The sequence below is a fragment of the Dendrobates tinctorius genome, unplaced genomic scaffold, assembly GCF_039654945.1.
Source record: "Dendrobates tinctorius isolate UK_male_01 unplaced genomic scaffold, ASM3965494v1 ptg000032l, whole genome shotgun sequence".
NCBI lineage: Eukaryota > Metazoa > Chordata > Amphibia > Anura > Dendrobatidae > Dendrobates > Dendrobates tinctorius.
In genome coordinates this window covers 15,159,245-15,171,730 of record NW_027361700.1, presented here as the reverse complement: position 1 = coordinate 15,171,730, position 12,486 = coordinate 15,159,245, and the positions used below count along the sequence as shown (strand labels likewise).

Here is a 12,486-nt window from a genome sequence, read left to right as displayed (position 1 = left end):
GTGAGTGCGATCAGTGGCGGCGGTACAGGAACACCGGGTCTTACAGTGCACGATACTTACAGACGCTTTATTCTAGGTCCCATGCTGAGTGCCATAGTGAGGAGGAATCTGGGAGCTGGAGACACGCGGGACGTGTGAGTGTTATCTGTAGTGGTCACATCACTCATAGCATCTGTAGCAGTCGCATCGCCCGTGTTTTCCGTAGTGGTCACATCGCCCATGTTTTCTGTAGTGATTGCATCACCCGTGGCATCTGTAGTCGCATTGCCCGTGGTTTCACTCATGGCATTTGTAGTGGTTGCATCGCCCATGTTTTCTGTAGTGGTCGCATCACCTGTAGCATCACTTGTGGCATATTCAGTGGTCGCATCGCCCATGTTTTCTGTAGTGGTTGCATCGCCCGTGCCGTGGCATCACTTGTGGCTTCTGTAGTGGTCACATTGCCCTGTGGCATCTGTAGTGGTCGCATCGCCCATGTTTTCTGTAGTGGTTGCATCGCCCGTGGCATCACTTGTGGCATCTGTAGTGGTTGCATCACCCGTGGCAGCTGTAGTTGTCACATCGGCCGTGTTTTCTGTAGTGGTCTCATTGCCCGTGGCATCTGTAGGGGTGCATAACTCATGGCATCTGTAGTGGCTGCACCACCCGTGGCCTCATTTGTGGCATATACAGTGGTGGCTTTGCCCGTTTTTTTCGTAGTGGTCACATCACCCTGTGGCATCTGTAGTGGTCGCATCGCCATTGTTTCCTGTAGCAGTGTTGTGCCATTTCGCGCATGCGCTCTGTATCATGCCTAGCGCAGGCGCCGTTTGACTTCCTGCGCTATCTGATTTATGATGTGACATGACTGTGCCATTCTGCACATGTGCCCTACATTGTGCCTAGCACTGGGGCCGTTTGACTTCCTGCTCAACTTTACTGTTATGCCTGGAGACACTAACAAGATGGCTGCGGCCGCCGATTCCTCGTATGCCTCATTACAGTAAGATTCTTTCTAATCTAATTATATTGCACATGTGTCCTTTGTATAAATTTACCGGGAACACACCTGTGCACAGCGCTTATCCTCCCTTGAGAAAGCCAACTGGGTAGTGGCGATACGCGTGGGGTTTTGCTCCCCCCACCACTCCATCCCACATTTGCACCATGCATTTTACTTTTGATGCACCATCATGCCTGCAAGAGCTCTGATTCGGTTCCCAGCCCTCTCTTTTTCTGGTAATATATGGTGGTTGCTGTATTGATTTAAACCACTTTAGAGGGTCTTAGGTTTTTTTCTTATATATTGGCTTGGTGCTGTGAATAGCCTTATTTGTATATATGAAATGGCATTATAGATCATTTATAACCATCTGCATACTTTATGTGCGTGGTTCATGCTATCTGATCTTATTTGCCTTCATTTGTGGCGTTTGGTTGTGGGAGGGTCATTGTATCATAACCATATGACATGACCAGCTTGTGCTTTTTTGCATGTTTTTAATTGCTTTTATGGGTTTAGCGTTGTACCATGTGTGTGTCTTTTTTGCTAAATAAAAATACTTTTTGTCTACTACGTATATTATGTGGTGTTCCCTTTTTATGGGCAAGTCGTTTTTTCTTGTTCCATGCCATTTTCATTGACATGCCCCTGGTGAACCCTTTTCCCTCATTATAGTCAGCGGTGCCCTCCTTTTTTGTTTGTTTTTTCATCTGTAGTGGTTGCATTGCCAGTGTTTTCTGTAGTGTTTGAATCAGCCATGTATTCTGTAGTGGTCACGTCACCCGTGGCATCTGTAGTGGTCGTATCGCTCGTGTTTTCTGTAGTGGTCGCATCTCCTGTGTTTTTTGTAACGGTCAATCGCCCGTGGCATCACTCGTGGCATCTGTAGTGGTTGCATCGCCTGTGTTTTCTGTAGTGGTCGCATCGCTTGTGGCATCTGTAGTGGTTGCATCACTCGTGTTTTCTGTAGTGGTCTCATCGCCCGTGGCATCACTCATGGAATCTGTAGTTGTTGCATCACCCGTGGCATCACTTGTGGCATCTGTAGTGGTCGCATCGTTTGTGTTTTCTGTAGTGGTCGATGCACCCCCAATCCCGGCTATAGACATAGTCTTTCCTGGTATGATATCTGCAGGGGTTACCATTGCTGGGCGCACCAGAGTCACCTCTGCCCCAGTGTCTCTGAGGCCAATGGTGACTTTATAGCCAACAGTGACAGATTGACAGTTCTCATAGGTCCTCACATCAGAGCCGGCCACAAAGAGGACAGCAGGTGGGGACCCAGACGGCTTAGAGGTGGTAGTTCGGCGTTTGTCCCTATCAGGGCAGACAGCGCTAACATGTCCCACTTTGTTGCAGGAGAAGCATTGGCCTGTATCGACTAGAGAATGTCTATTCCCCGGGACCCCATAGGAGGTGGGCTTGGACAGCACTGGTGATCGGCTGGCAGGGGGAGAAGGGTCCCCGTTTGGCTTACCTCCCTTCCAGCTGAATCCCAATGGCTTCTGCACCTCAGGCATTCTGTTAGCCACATAGCAGTCAGCAGTCTTTGCAGCCTGATCCGCAGTTCGGGTCTCCCGATCACACACAAATTGTCGTACAACTGTGGGGCACATATGAAGAAATTGATCCTTGACCATTAGATCCATTAAGTCCTCAAAGGTATTAACAGAAAGTCCTTTTATCCATTGGTGGAACGTGGTCCTCAAGGTGCTCACAACATCCACATAGCTGTCCGTTGATCCACGTTGTAGATTCCGGAACTTCCTCCGGTACACTTCTGGGGTTAGGTTGTACTTCCTTATCAGGGCCTCTTTTATTGCCTCATAGTTCCCATCTATCTCTGGCGGGAGTCCAGAAAAAACTTCCAGGGCTTTGCCTCTCAACCCTGGGGTTAGATACTGCGCCCACTGCTCACTGGCTAGATGGTATTGCCTGCAGGTTTTTTCAAACCCCCGAAGGAAAGTATCTAATTCTGTATCCTTCTCCATCACAGGGAAGTTTTCCAGACGTGGTTTCCTTAGATTTATATCCTGGAGAGGGGTCAGCCGCGGACTGTTACCCCTTTCTATTTGAGCCATCTGAAGCTTGAAAGCTTTTTCCTCCCGGCGTTCTGCAGCCTCTCTCTCTGCCCGGTCCTGGCATTCTGCAGCAGCAGCCTAGCATTCTGCAGCCTCTCTTTCAGCCTGGCGTGTTCTGCAGCCTCTCTCAGCCTGGCGTTCTGCAGCAGCAGCCTGTCGGTACTGTAGAATAAGCTGCATGCGCAGATTGAGATCACTTGTTCCCAGCTTTTGTAAGTCCATTTGTAAAGTAGAGTCCATAGGCTCCTCAGCACTGGCATTACTGGCACTTCCACACTTCCAGCAGGTATCTCCGGTACAACAGCTGGCATTGCTGGGTCTTTCTGAGGTGGACTCTCTCCTTGGCCAGATGTTTCAGTATTTTTCTTTATGTCCTGCTCGATCAAGGCACGTATCAGCAGTTCCTTGGATTTGTCGCCTGTCTCTATTCCTCTCTGCTCACAGAGGTCGGTCAGAGCCTCTTTGCTCTGCTTCTTGTACTAGGCTCCCATATCGATGAACAGCGTTGCCAAATAAAAGATAGAAATAAAAATGGTGAAGGGAAACTGCAAGTATGTCCAAATAAGCACTGAATTGAACCTTGCAGAACTGGTGTACTCCTCGCAAGGATACCAATTCTTTAGTACAGGGAGTAATTGCTTACACCATGCACTAATGCTCTAATAGAAATAAATTATATCCCACTGCTGCCACCAATTTGTCACGTACCCGCTTCTCAGCACGTGACTTGGGGTTGCGCCTGCAAGGGTTACCGTGTCTCCTCTCACTGTATCCAGCATTCAACCTTTGTTCTATGCTGCAGTGGGAGCATAAATCACATCCCGACACAGACCACACACCCCGCTCATACACGCTGCCACCACTCACCGAACACACGGGCGATGAATCCCGGAAGTACTATTACTACTACGTGCCAATCACCAGGATCATACACTAAGACTATGGATTCTTTAGAGCAACAAGGTTCAGACTTAAAGTTTTAAGCTTTAACATAAAGGTACAGTGCTTACAATAAAAAGGATATAAAAATGGAAATAAAAAGTGACATACAAATATGCAAAACAGCCATGAAATAAAAGGGAGAAAACTTACAGAAATATTGAGCTTTGCATCCTGATTCTCTGTCCCCGAGGGAGGGGGGAATATGAAATGGAGCACATCAGCTAGGCTGTCCCTCACTGTGAACGCTTTTCTTTGTTTGTAGGCCTAATTTATAGATGTGACTTGGGGATCCAATTTCTAGACCAGCCCCTCATGTTAATATTCTAGTTGCTGGTTTGTAGGACTGGCCTATGGCTATTTTACCAATGAATACATTATTTTTTCTCTGAAACTCTTTGTGTAACCTTTCTCATAGATAGATAGTGTCATTCTCCAATTGGCATCTCTTCTTCAAAAGAGCTGGAGGGTGTAAAATGTTTCCACTTGTGGTTCTAAGTAAAGCCCCCTGGTGAGATTGGAAACAGGAGACTGCCTTCTCAGGATAACATGAGGTCATGACCTGTGTGGAGAGCTGCAGTGTAAGGACAGATGTTAATTACTGCTGGTCATACAATCTTACATATACATATTTCATTACAACATATATGGGTTTTGTTGCATTTTTGTGTGTGAGCTTTGTACAAAACTGCACTTAGCGTCTCATGGTTTACGTGTGTACAAAGTTGGTGCATAAAGTGATGGTGGTGTGGACAAACAGGTATTGTAATCCAGCTCTGGCTGGTTCATGATAATGACCGAGTAAAACATCTGTAGATTGCTGTTCATTTGCTCGTGTTCGGTTCCCTGGCAGGTCTCAGGCGTTGCTCCATCTACACACCGTGAGACTGGACAGAGAAGGGATCACAACATTGAAGAATCTGGAGGTGGTGAAGGAGGTACACAGCCTGTACCTACAAGAGGTAACCTCATACCCGATATCTTCCCAGGGGTGTAGTCAGCTATATGTCAAGAATACGGATATAGACAATTTCTTTTTTTTTTTTTTTTTTTTTATTCTTACACCCACTTGGTTTAGCTTCAGATAACATATTGCGTATTTAGGAGTGATGCCAGCATCCAAGCTATAACCTGTCTCATAGGAGGAGACCATCTACTGCTACCAGCTCTGCAGTGCTTTCATTGTGACTTCTGCCCAAAGGATACTATGTTAATAGCTTCCTCCTTTATTATTTGGCTTATTGCTACATAGAGAACCTTTCTATGAAAATTACTTACTGACATACAAAGGTAATGCTAGGCAAAATGCCAATGGCATATTAGTATCTTTCTTTGGCAGTTATTGGAGCTAGCACTCTTCTGATACTCCATGACACCACCACCTACACATGTACACTGTGTTATGATAGATTTGACTGCCTTGCATGTTCTTTTAAGGTTCCATACACATTGGATTAAAGTCAGCCAACATAACGTTGGGACCGACCATCTAATGTGTATGAGGGTCTCCTGAACTTGGGGGAACATTAGGATTGCACAGTTTGAAGTCTAATGCCTGATCATTTTTTTACTCCTGGAAGATAACTCATCAGCGGTGTATAACTAAGTCTTAAATGTAACCTGTCAGCAGGTTTTTGTACCCCAAACTAATATCATCTATGTTAAGTCACTGCAGTGCTGAACAGCAATTGATCAATATGTATTTTCTGTCATTCTGGGAGGGGAGTGTGCAGATCTGTAGCCCAGCTCTCGCAACGTCCTCAGGACCTTGCTACGCATGTGCTGCCCCAGGAACATCTGCACTTCCACAAGATTTTGGGCACGAAAGCAGTTAACGGATAGTAGAGTGACATTACAGTCAGTGACGGGAGGCAAGGAGAGAAGCTGGAGAGTTGTAGGTCCAGCTCTGAGCCCCCTAAATTTGCAACTAATTGGCATAAACATTTGACAAGGAATTTCACTGAAACAGAAAAACAGATTGCTAAAACAAAGGTGTGAATTTATTCCGCATTCTAGCGACTTCACAGAGAGATTAGTTTGGGGTTCACTTTAATGTGGCCAGGCAAATTAGATGGAGCAAAAACCATTGAACGAGTGATCAACTGCTTTCACAGCAATGCACACCCATTTTAGTTGATTTTAGCTGTAATATTAGGCCATACATGTTTATGACATCTAGCGAAGAATGAACAAGCCTTCTGGGAATGTTCTTACACATGACTAGACAAACATTTTATGATCTGCTGACTTCTTTCTAGACCATGTCATTGGTCAGCTAAAACATTCATTGTTAAATTCCACCCAATGAATGATCATTTTGGTGAAATGATGTTTACATCCGCATTTATTTGGCTGCCTCTTCACTGGAAGCACATGAACACTTGGAGCAATTCGTTTTTTGCCAACAGTAATCTATGGTGTACAGACACTTTATGTTTATATTTTGCTGTGCTGAATATAAGCTATTGCTGTAGAATCGGATTTTAGTTAGTAAGCAATGATGCCATTTTAGATTAGGACATGTCATGTGATCATAAGTTTTCATTTTTTAAGAATCTAATAAAGAAGATTGAAAATATTGATGTTCTCAAGAATCTGTGGTGAGTGTCCATCTAATGGGTATTATGATCCCGATAATAAGAGTTTCAGCTCTTTCAGCAAGCCGGAAATTTGGCTTTCAGTGTCTAAAGTAAGTGTTGTTCACCACAAAGCTGATGGCATCTGAATGTTTCCATGTCTGAACGGGCTTCATTGGTCATTGGGTTGAATATTCGACTTCTACTTCCTGTTGGCAGATGGACTGTACAAGGAATAGACTGCCCAGGAGCTGTGGTATGATCAGACCATGTCCCTGTACGGTCAGACACGGCCATTACACAGGGGCACATTTATAAGATTATCTCCGCACAGGAAATATTTTTCTTAATACATCCAATTGTGGAAATTATTATTCTAAGATATATTGAATAAAATGTACTTTGTGGGACTAATCCATTAAATGAGCATGCTGTCATCAGGGCAAAGGTCATTGTAGGGAAGGGAGGAGGGGGGATAAGCCGTTGTGAGTTTTAATCAGGTACTTGTAAGGGGGGACAACTGTGTCATCTACTTTATATAGATGTTACCTTTCATTATATTCCTGCTTGTGATGATAAGCGAGACTGCTAAAAAGGTAGATTCTACAGAACAGGAAATATCAATCTAGTATTAGGACAAGTGGCCTATATGCAACATATATAACATATATACACACACAACATATAGATTGTACAGTACTGTGCAAAAGTTTTAGGCAAGTGTGGAAAAGATGCTGCAAAAAAAAGCCTTGAAAATTAGTGTTATTTGTTTATTTTAGCAATAAACAAAATGCACATTGAGTAAAAAAAAAGAGAAATGTAATCGATATTTGGTGTGACCATCCTTTGCCGCCAAAACTGCATTAATTACTTTATGTGCACTTACAAAGTTAGGTATTTTGTAGGATTAGTCAGGTGTATGCGTAACCAAGTATACCAAACAGGTGATAAAATGATCATCATTATTATGTAATTGGAAACACAGTCATTAACTGAAACAGAAACTTAAAACCAGGGCTGTGGAGTCGGAGTCGTGGAGTCGGAGTCGGAGTTAGTTTTGGTTGGAGTCGGAGTCAGTAGAAATGTACCGACTCCGACTCCAGCTTTAAAAAAAATGTATTAATATTTCATAATTGAACTTTCATATGAATTTTATAAATGTTACTCAAATATACATGTTCTATCAAACTATGAACAACAGTGATAAGCAGTTCTGCTGGAGATAGAGGCATTTCTTACTTCTTGTGTGTCACTGTTCTCCACTGCCCTTATCTAATCTTATACTTGGTTAACCTCATGCTGCCCCAACCCCCCTACTTACAATGTATGAAACTGAAAGTGAAAATGTGTTGCAAATTCTTAGTAGTAAAGCTCCTCCTCTAGACTAGATCATACTAGGTGTGCGTCTTCCAAGCATCTCACAGCTGCCTGCTACTCAGAAGAGGAAGACTGTAAGAAGTATTATCCTTTCAACAAACTTTGCATCAGTTAACTGTGAGTACATGAGGAATAATAACAGTATTACTGACCACTATATCAGTTGTACGACCTGGCAATAATTTTGTACAATTGTTTTTAGGAAAAACAATTGTCATTTGGATTGTGAATGCAGAATTAAAAACCTGAGAATGTCAAAGAAGCATCACATTAAATCAGCTGTATTTGAACATTTCACCATCACTCAAGATAGAAAACATTATGTCTGTCAGTGTATGACAAGTGATCCAGACAAAAACAAATGCTGTGAAGCCAAGATGAGTGCATATTCAGGCAAAGATAAAAATTCTCCTACCAGAGCTTCTAATCTAAAGAGACATTTACAGCGCTTTCATCCAGAAGTACTGAAAGCAGTTGATGAGAAAGACTGCATCCAAAACAATGAACCAGTGCCCAGCTCTTCTAGCCAAACAAAGGAGCAGAGAACTTTGCAGCCATCAGTTGCAAGATATTTTGTCAGTGACAAAGTTACTGTGACAATGACAGTAGATACATTTAAAAAACAGATCATAGAGCTTGTTGTAAAGGATAGTGTGCCTATTTCATTATTTTCACGACCAGCTTTTATGTGTCTGAATGGGGAAATGGCCCGGAAGCTTGGTGTTTCTCTGGAGAGAGAGAGTATTAGAAAATTAGTAATCAAAGAAGCTTTTAAACAAAAGGAAGAACTTAAAAAAACTCTCAAGGGACGCTTTCTGTTTCTTAAAATGGATACCTGCACACGTCACAGAGTGAACTATTTTGCCATCAATGTCCGATTTGTTTGTGACAAAAATGAAATAGTTACCAAGACATTGGCAGTAAAAGACACCAAAGCTCATCACACCAGTGAGTTTCTCCAGGTCTTGGTGGAAAAGGTTCTGCAAGACTATGAACTTAAAAAAGAGCAAGTTCTTTCTGTCGTAACTGACAATGCTTCAAATATGATAAGTACTATTAAGCTAATGAATGAGAGTAATGATGGTGACCAGCAGCTAGAAGAACATTCTGGGTCCACAGACACAGAAATGTTTGAAGTAGAGGAACACAGTATTGTAACTGAGGAGCAAACTGAAGTTGCTTCAGATGAACAGCAACATGATAGTTTAGATGATCTTGTTGAAACTGTGTCAATATGTTCTTTCATTCATCACATGCGCTGTGTTGTGCATATGCTGCAGCTGGCTATAAGAGACAGTCTGCAAGAAGGACATGCTGCTGCACTGATTGGCAAGGTGAGAAAATTGGCTACTGTTGCCAGAACCCCTAAAGTTGACTCAATTTTGAAGAGACGTGCTGGAAAAGGGGCAATTATTGATCAAGCCACACGATGGGGCAGTACTTACTTAGTGATTCAGCGCTTGGTTGAACTGAAAACCTTTCTTGTAGACATGGCTAACCCTCAACTGACGCTAAATGAAAGTCAGTGGAATCAGGTGACTGAGCTGGAAAAATTGCTAGAGCACCCATTTACAGTGACTAAAAAATTACAAGCAGAGGACTTAACTCCAGGTATTTTCTTAAAGGAGTGGAAGAACCTGATGTTTCGCCTGTCCCAAAGAGGAGGGTTAATTGCAAGTGGCATTGCTACATCAATGAAACGGAGAGAGGAGCTACTATTACAAAATAACATTCTTTTGGCAGCTGTTTATGTAGACCCAATGCATTGGATTCTTCTAGATGATCAACAGCTAAGTAAAGGAAAAGAAGCTCTGTTTGAAATAGCAGTAAGGATGAAAGGGTTGCAGAACAGTCAGGAGGAACAAGAAGAATTTGGTCGTCCTGCCACATCTTCACCCTCATCATCAACTGATGAAGAATTTAATTTCGAAAAATATTTGGATCACAAGGACCGTGCAAAGCGTTCCCGCATAGAAGAAGAGTCATCCCCATCAAGGAACACAGCCAGTACATTTCAGCAGAATTTTTCATGTGCACTAAAAGAAATTGAGAAATTTGACCGTTCATCAAAAATAACAGTGCAACAAGCGATTCCTCTGTATCCTGACATTGTCAGAGATGTTGCCCGGGTGGTTACTGCTTTGCCACCAACACAAGTTAGTGTAGAGAGGTTGTTCTCTGCTCTCAAAATAATTAGATCAGATTTGAGAGCATCCATGAAGGAGGATCTGACAGAGGCAATACGTTTTCTGAGGACAAATTTATAGATTTCTTCTTATTAACTGCATAAAAGTGTTTATTGCATATTTACTTACAGTTTAGAAAAGTTTATAAAAGTTATTTGCTATATTCTAATTGTATTCTAAAAAATGTAGTTTTTGCTCTAAGTGGTCTGATTACTTATATGATGGTGAGAAACTGAATAAGCACGATGTTTAATATTTTACAACAGTAAATTTGTTGTTATGAATTGGCCATTTATGAAGGAGTCGGAGCCGGAGTCGGAGCCTGATAAAATCCAGGAGTCGGAGTCGCAACTGTGGCTTACCGACTCCACAGCCCTGCTTAAAACTGAGTGAGGAACACCCAAACTCTACTACAAAGCTGTAGTTGTGGCAGATTCATGTTGCCATGATCATACAACATTGCAAAACTGAGCACAGCAACAAGACACATACTGCATCAGCAAGATCTTTCCCAGGCTAAGATTTCAAAGCAGGCTGGGGTGTCTGGATGTGCTGCTTATCTGTTTTCAAGAAGCACCAAGAAATGGGCAAGGTTGAGAACTATAGACACAATGGTTGGCCAGTGATACTTAGTGTAGGAGATGAAGGACACCTGTTTATCATGGAAATCGGAAGATGTCCCGCAGTGCCATTAGCTTAGAACTGACAGCAGCCAGTTGGAAATAGGTACAAATATCTATTGTTCGGAGAAGTCTGGCCAGAATTGGCCTTCGAGGAAGAATTGTGGCCCAAACTCAAATCTTCGACATGGAAACAAGGCCAAGTGTCTCAACTATCCATGAAAACATAGCAAAAAGGATACAGAAAAATGGCAGCAGGTTCTCTGCACTTAGGAGTCAAAAATGTGAAATATTTGGTTGTAGCAGAAGGCAGCTTGTTCGCCGAAGGGCTGGAGAGCGATGGAGTAATGAGCGTCTACAGCCAACAGTGAAGCATCGGGGAGGTTTCTTTCAATTTTGGGGCTGCATTTAAACCAAAAAATAAGTTGGGGATTTGGTCATGATTAATGGTCTTCCCATTGCTGGGAAATACAGGCAGATACTTATCCATCATGCAATGCCATCAGAGAAGCATCTGATTTGGCTTCAAATTTATTCTCCCGTAGGACTATAGATCCAAACATACAGCCAATGCCAATAAGAATTATCTTCAGAATAAAGTAGAACAAGATGTTCTGGAATTGATAATATTGTCTAGGATTAAGTGAATGGACAAAAGGTTTTGCATAAGTTTACATTCACAGAAAATCTATTGTTCGTTCTCCAAGATGAATATAGACCACCGCAACACAAATTTTTTTTAAACTCCATTTCACTTTTCTTTATTTAATTTTATCATTAGTTACCCGCATTTTTATGGTTCTACTTGAGCACTTTCCATTTATTTGGTGCCTTGTAGTGCAATGTTTTATATTCATTTTTGCTCCATATGTTATTCTAGTACGCTTTTTGACAGGGGTGTACCTTTCCATCTTTTGCTCAATTTTCTGACCATATTTAAATTTGAACGTGTAGGCGCTGGTGTTCATTTTGTATTATACAGTACTTCTCCAAGATGTTTCGAACAACCTCCCTGCCAGAGTCTTTCAAACACTGTGTGCAAGTGTACATAGAAGAATTAATGCTGTTCTGAAGGCAAAGTATGGTTACACCAATTATTGATTTCATTTAGATTGCTCTTTTGTTCATTCACTTTGCATTTTGTTAACAGCTAATAATAAACTATCAACACTTCTATTTTTTAAAAGAATTCTTACGTTGCAGCATTTTTTCCACAACATTTGCACAGTCCATATATATCTTCCTATGAGTAGCTTAATAAACAAAGCGCCACGTATCATTGAATTTGTAGTGTCTCAATGTGATCTGGAAACACCTGACATAAGGAAACTTAGTGAATGCTCACTCCTATTGAAAGGGCCCAATAATCGAATACCTTTTAAGAGGTCCGGTGTCACCACCTTGGCAAGTGCCGGGGCTCTAAGCAAGCGGGGGGCCCACTTGCTGTCAGAGAGACCGGCACGTTATGGAATCAACGAGTTAGGGGAACCTGGTGCCAGCGCCCGCAAGTGGGCCGCCCCCTGCTTGCTCAGGGCCCCAATGTCACGTGCCCCATCCTGTGTGACACGGCCAGGACCGGTAACTAATACAACAGGACACGGCACTTCTAATTGTCCAGTGTGACATGGCCTGCAGGCCGGTAAATAATACAACAAGACACAGGGGAAAGGGAAAAACAGTTACAACGGTGGGCTCTGCGATAGGGAACGGGGGATGTGGAGACCT

General features: G+C 42.6%; 1 protein-coding gene and 1 pseudogene across 1 annotated transcript in view; one reads left to right on the top strand and one right to left on the bottom strand.

Moving 5' to 3' along the window:
* The window catches only part of LRRC46 (leucine rich repeat containing 46), a 53,842-nt gene that overhangs the window by 123 nt on the left and 41,233 nt on the right, over positions 1-12,486 (top strand). The window contains exons 2-4 of the mRNA XM_073572472.1: positions 77-134; positions 4,856-4,964; positions 6,556-6,602. Coding sequence (XP_073428573.1) covers positions 77-134; positions 4,856-4,964; positions 6,556-6,602 — 214 coding nt within the window. The remainder of the gene's footprint in view (positions 1-76; positions 135-4,855; positions 4,965-6,555; positions 6,603-12,486) is intronic.
* Positions 1,837-3,303, bottom strand: LOC141086668 (uncharacterized; annotated as a pseudogene).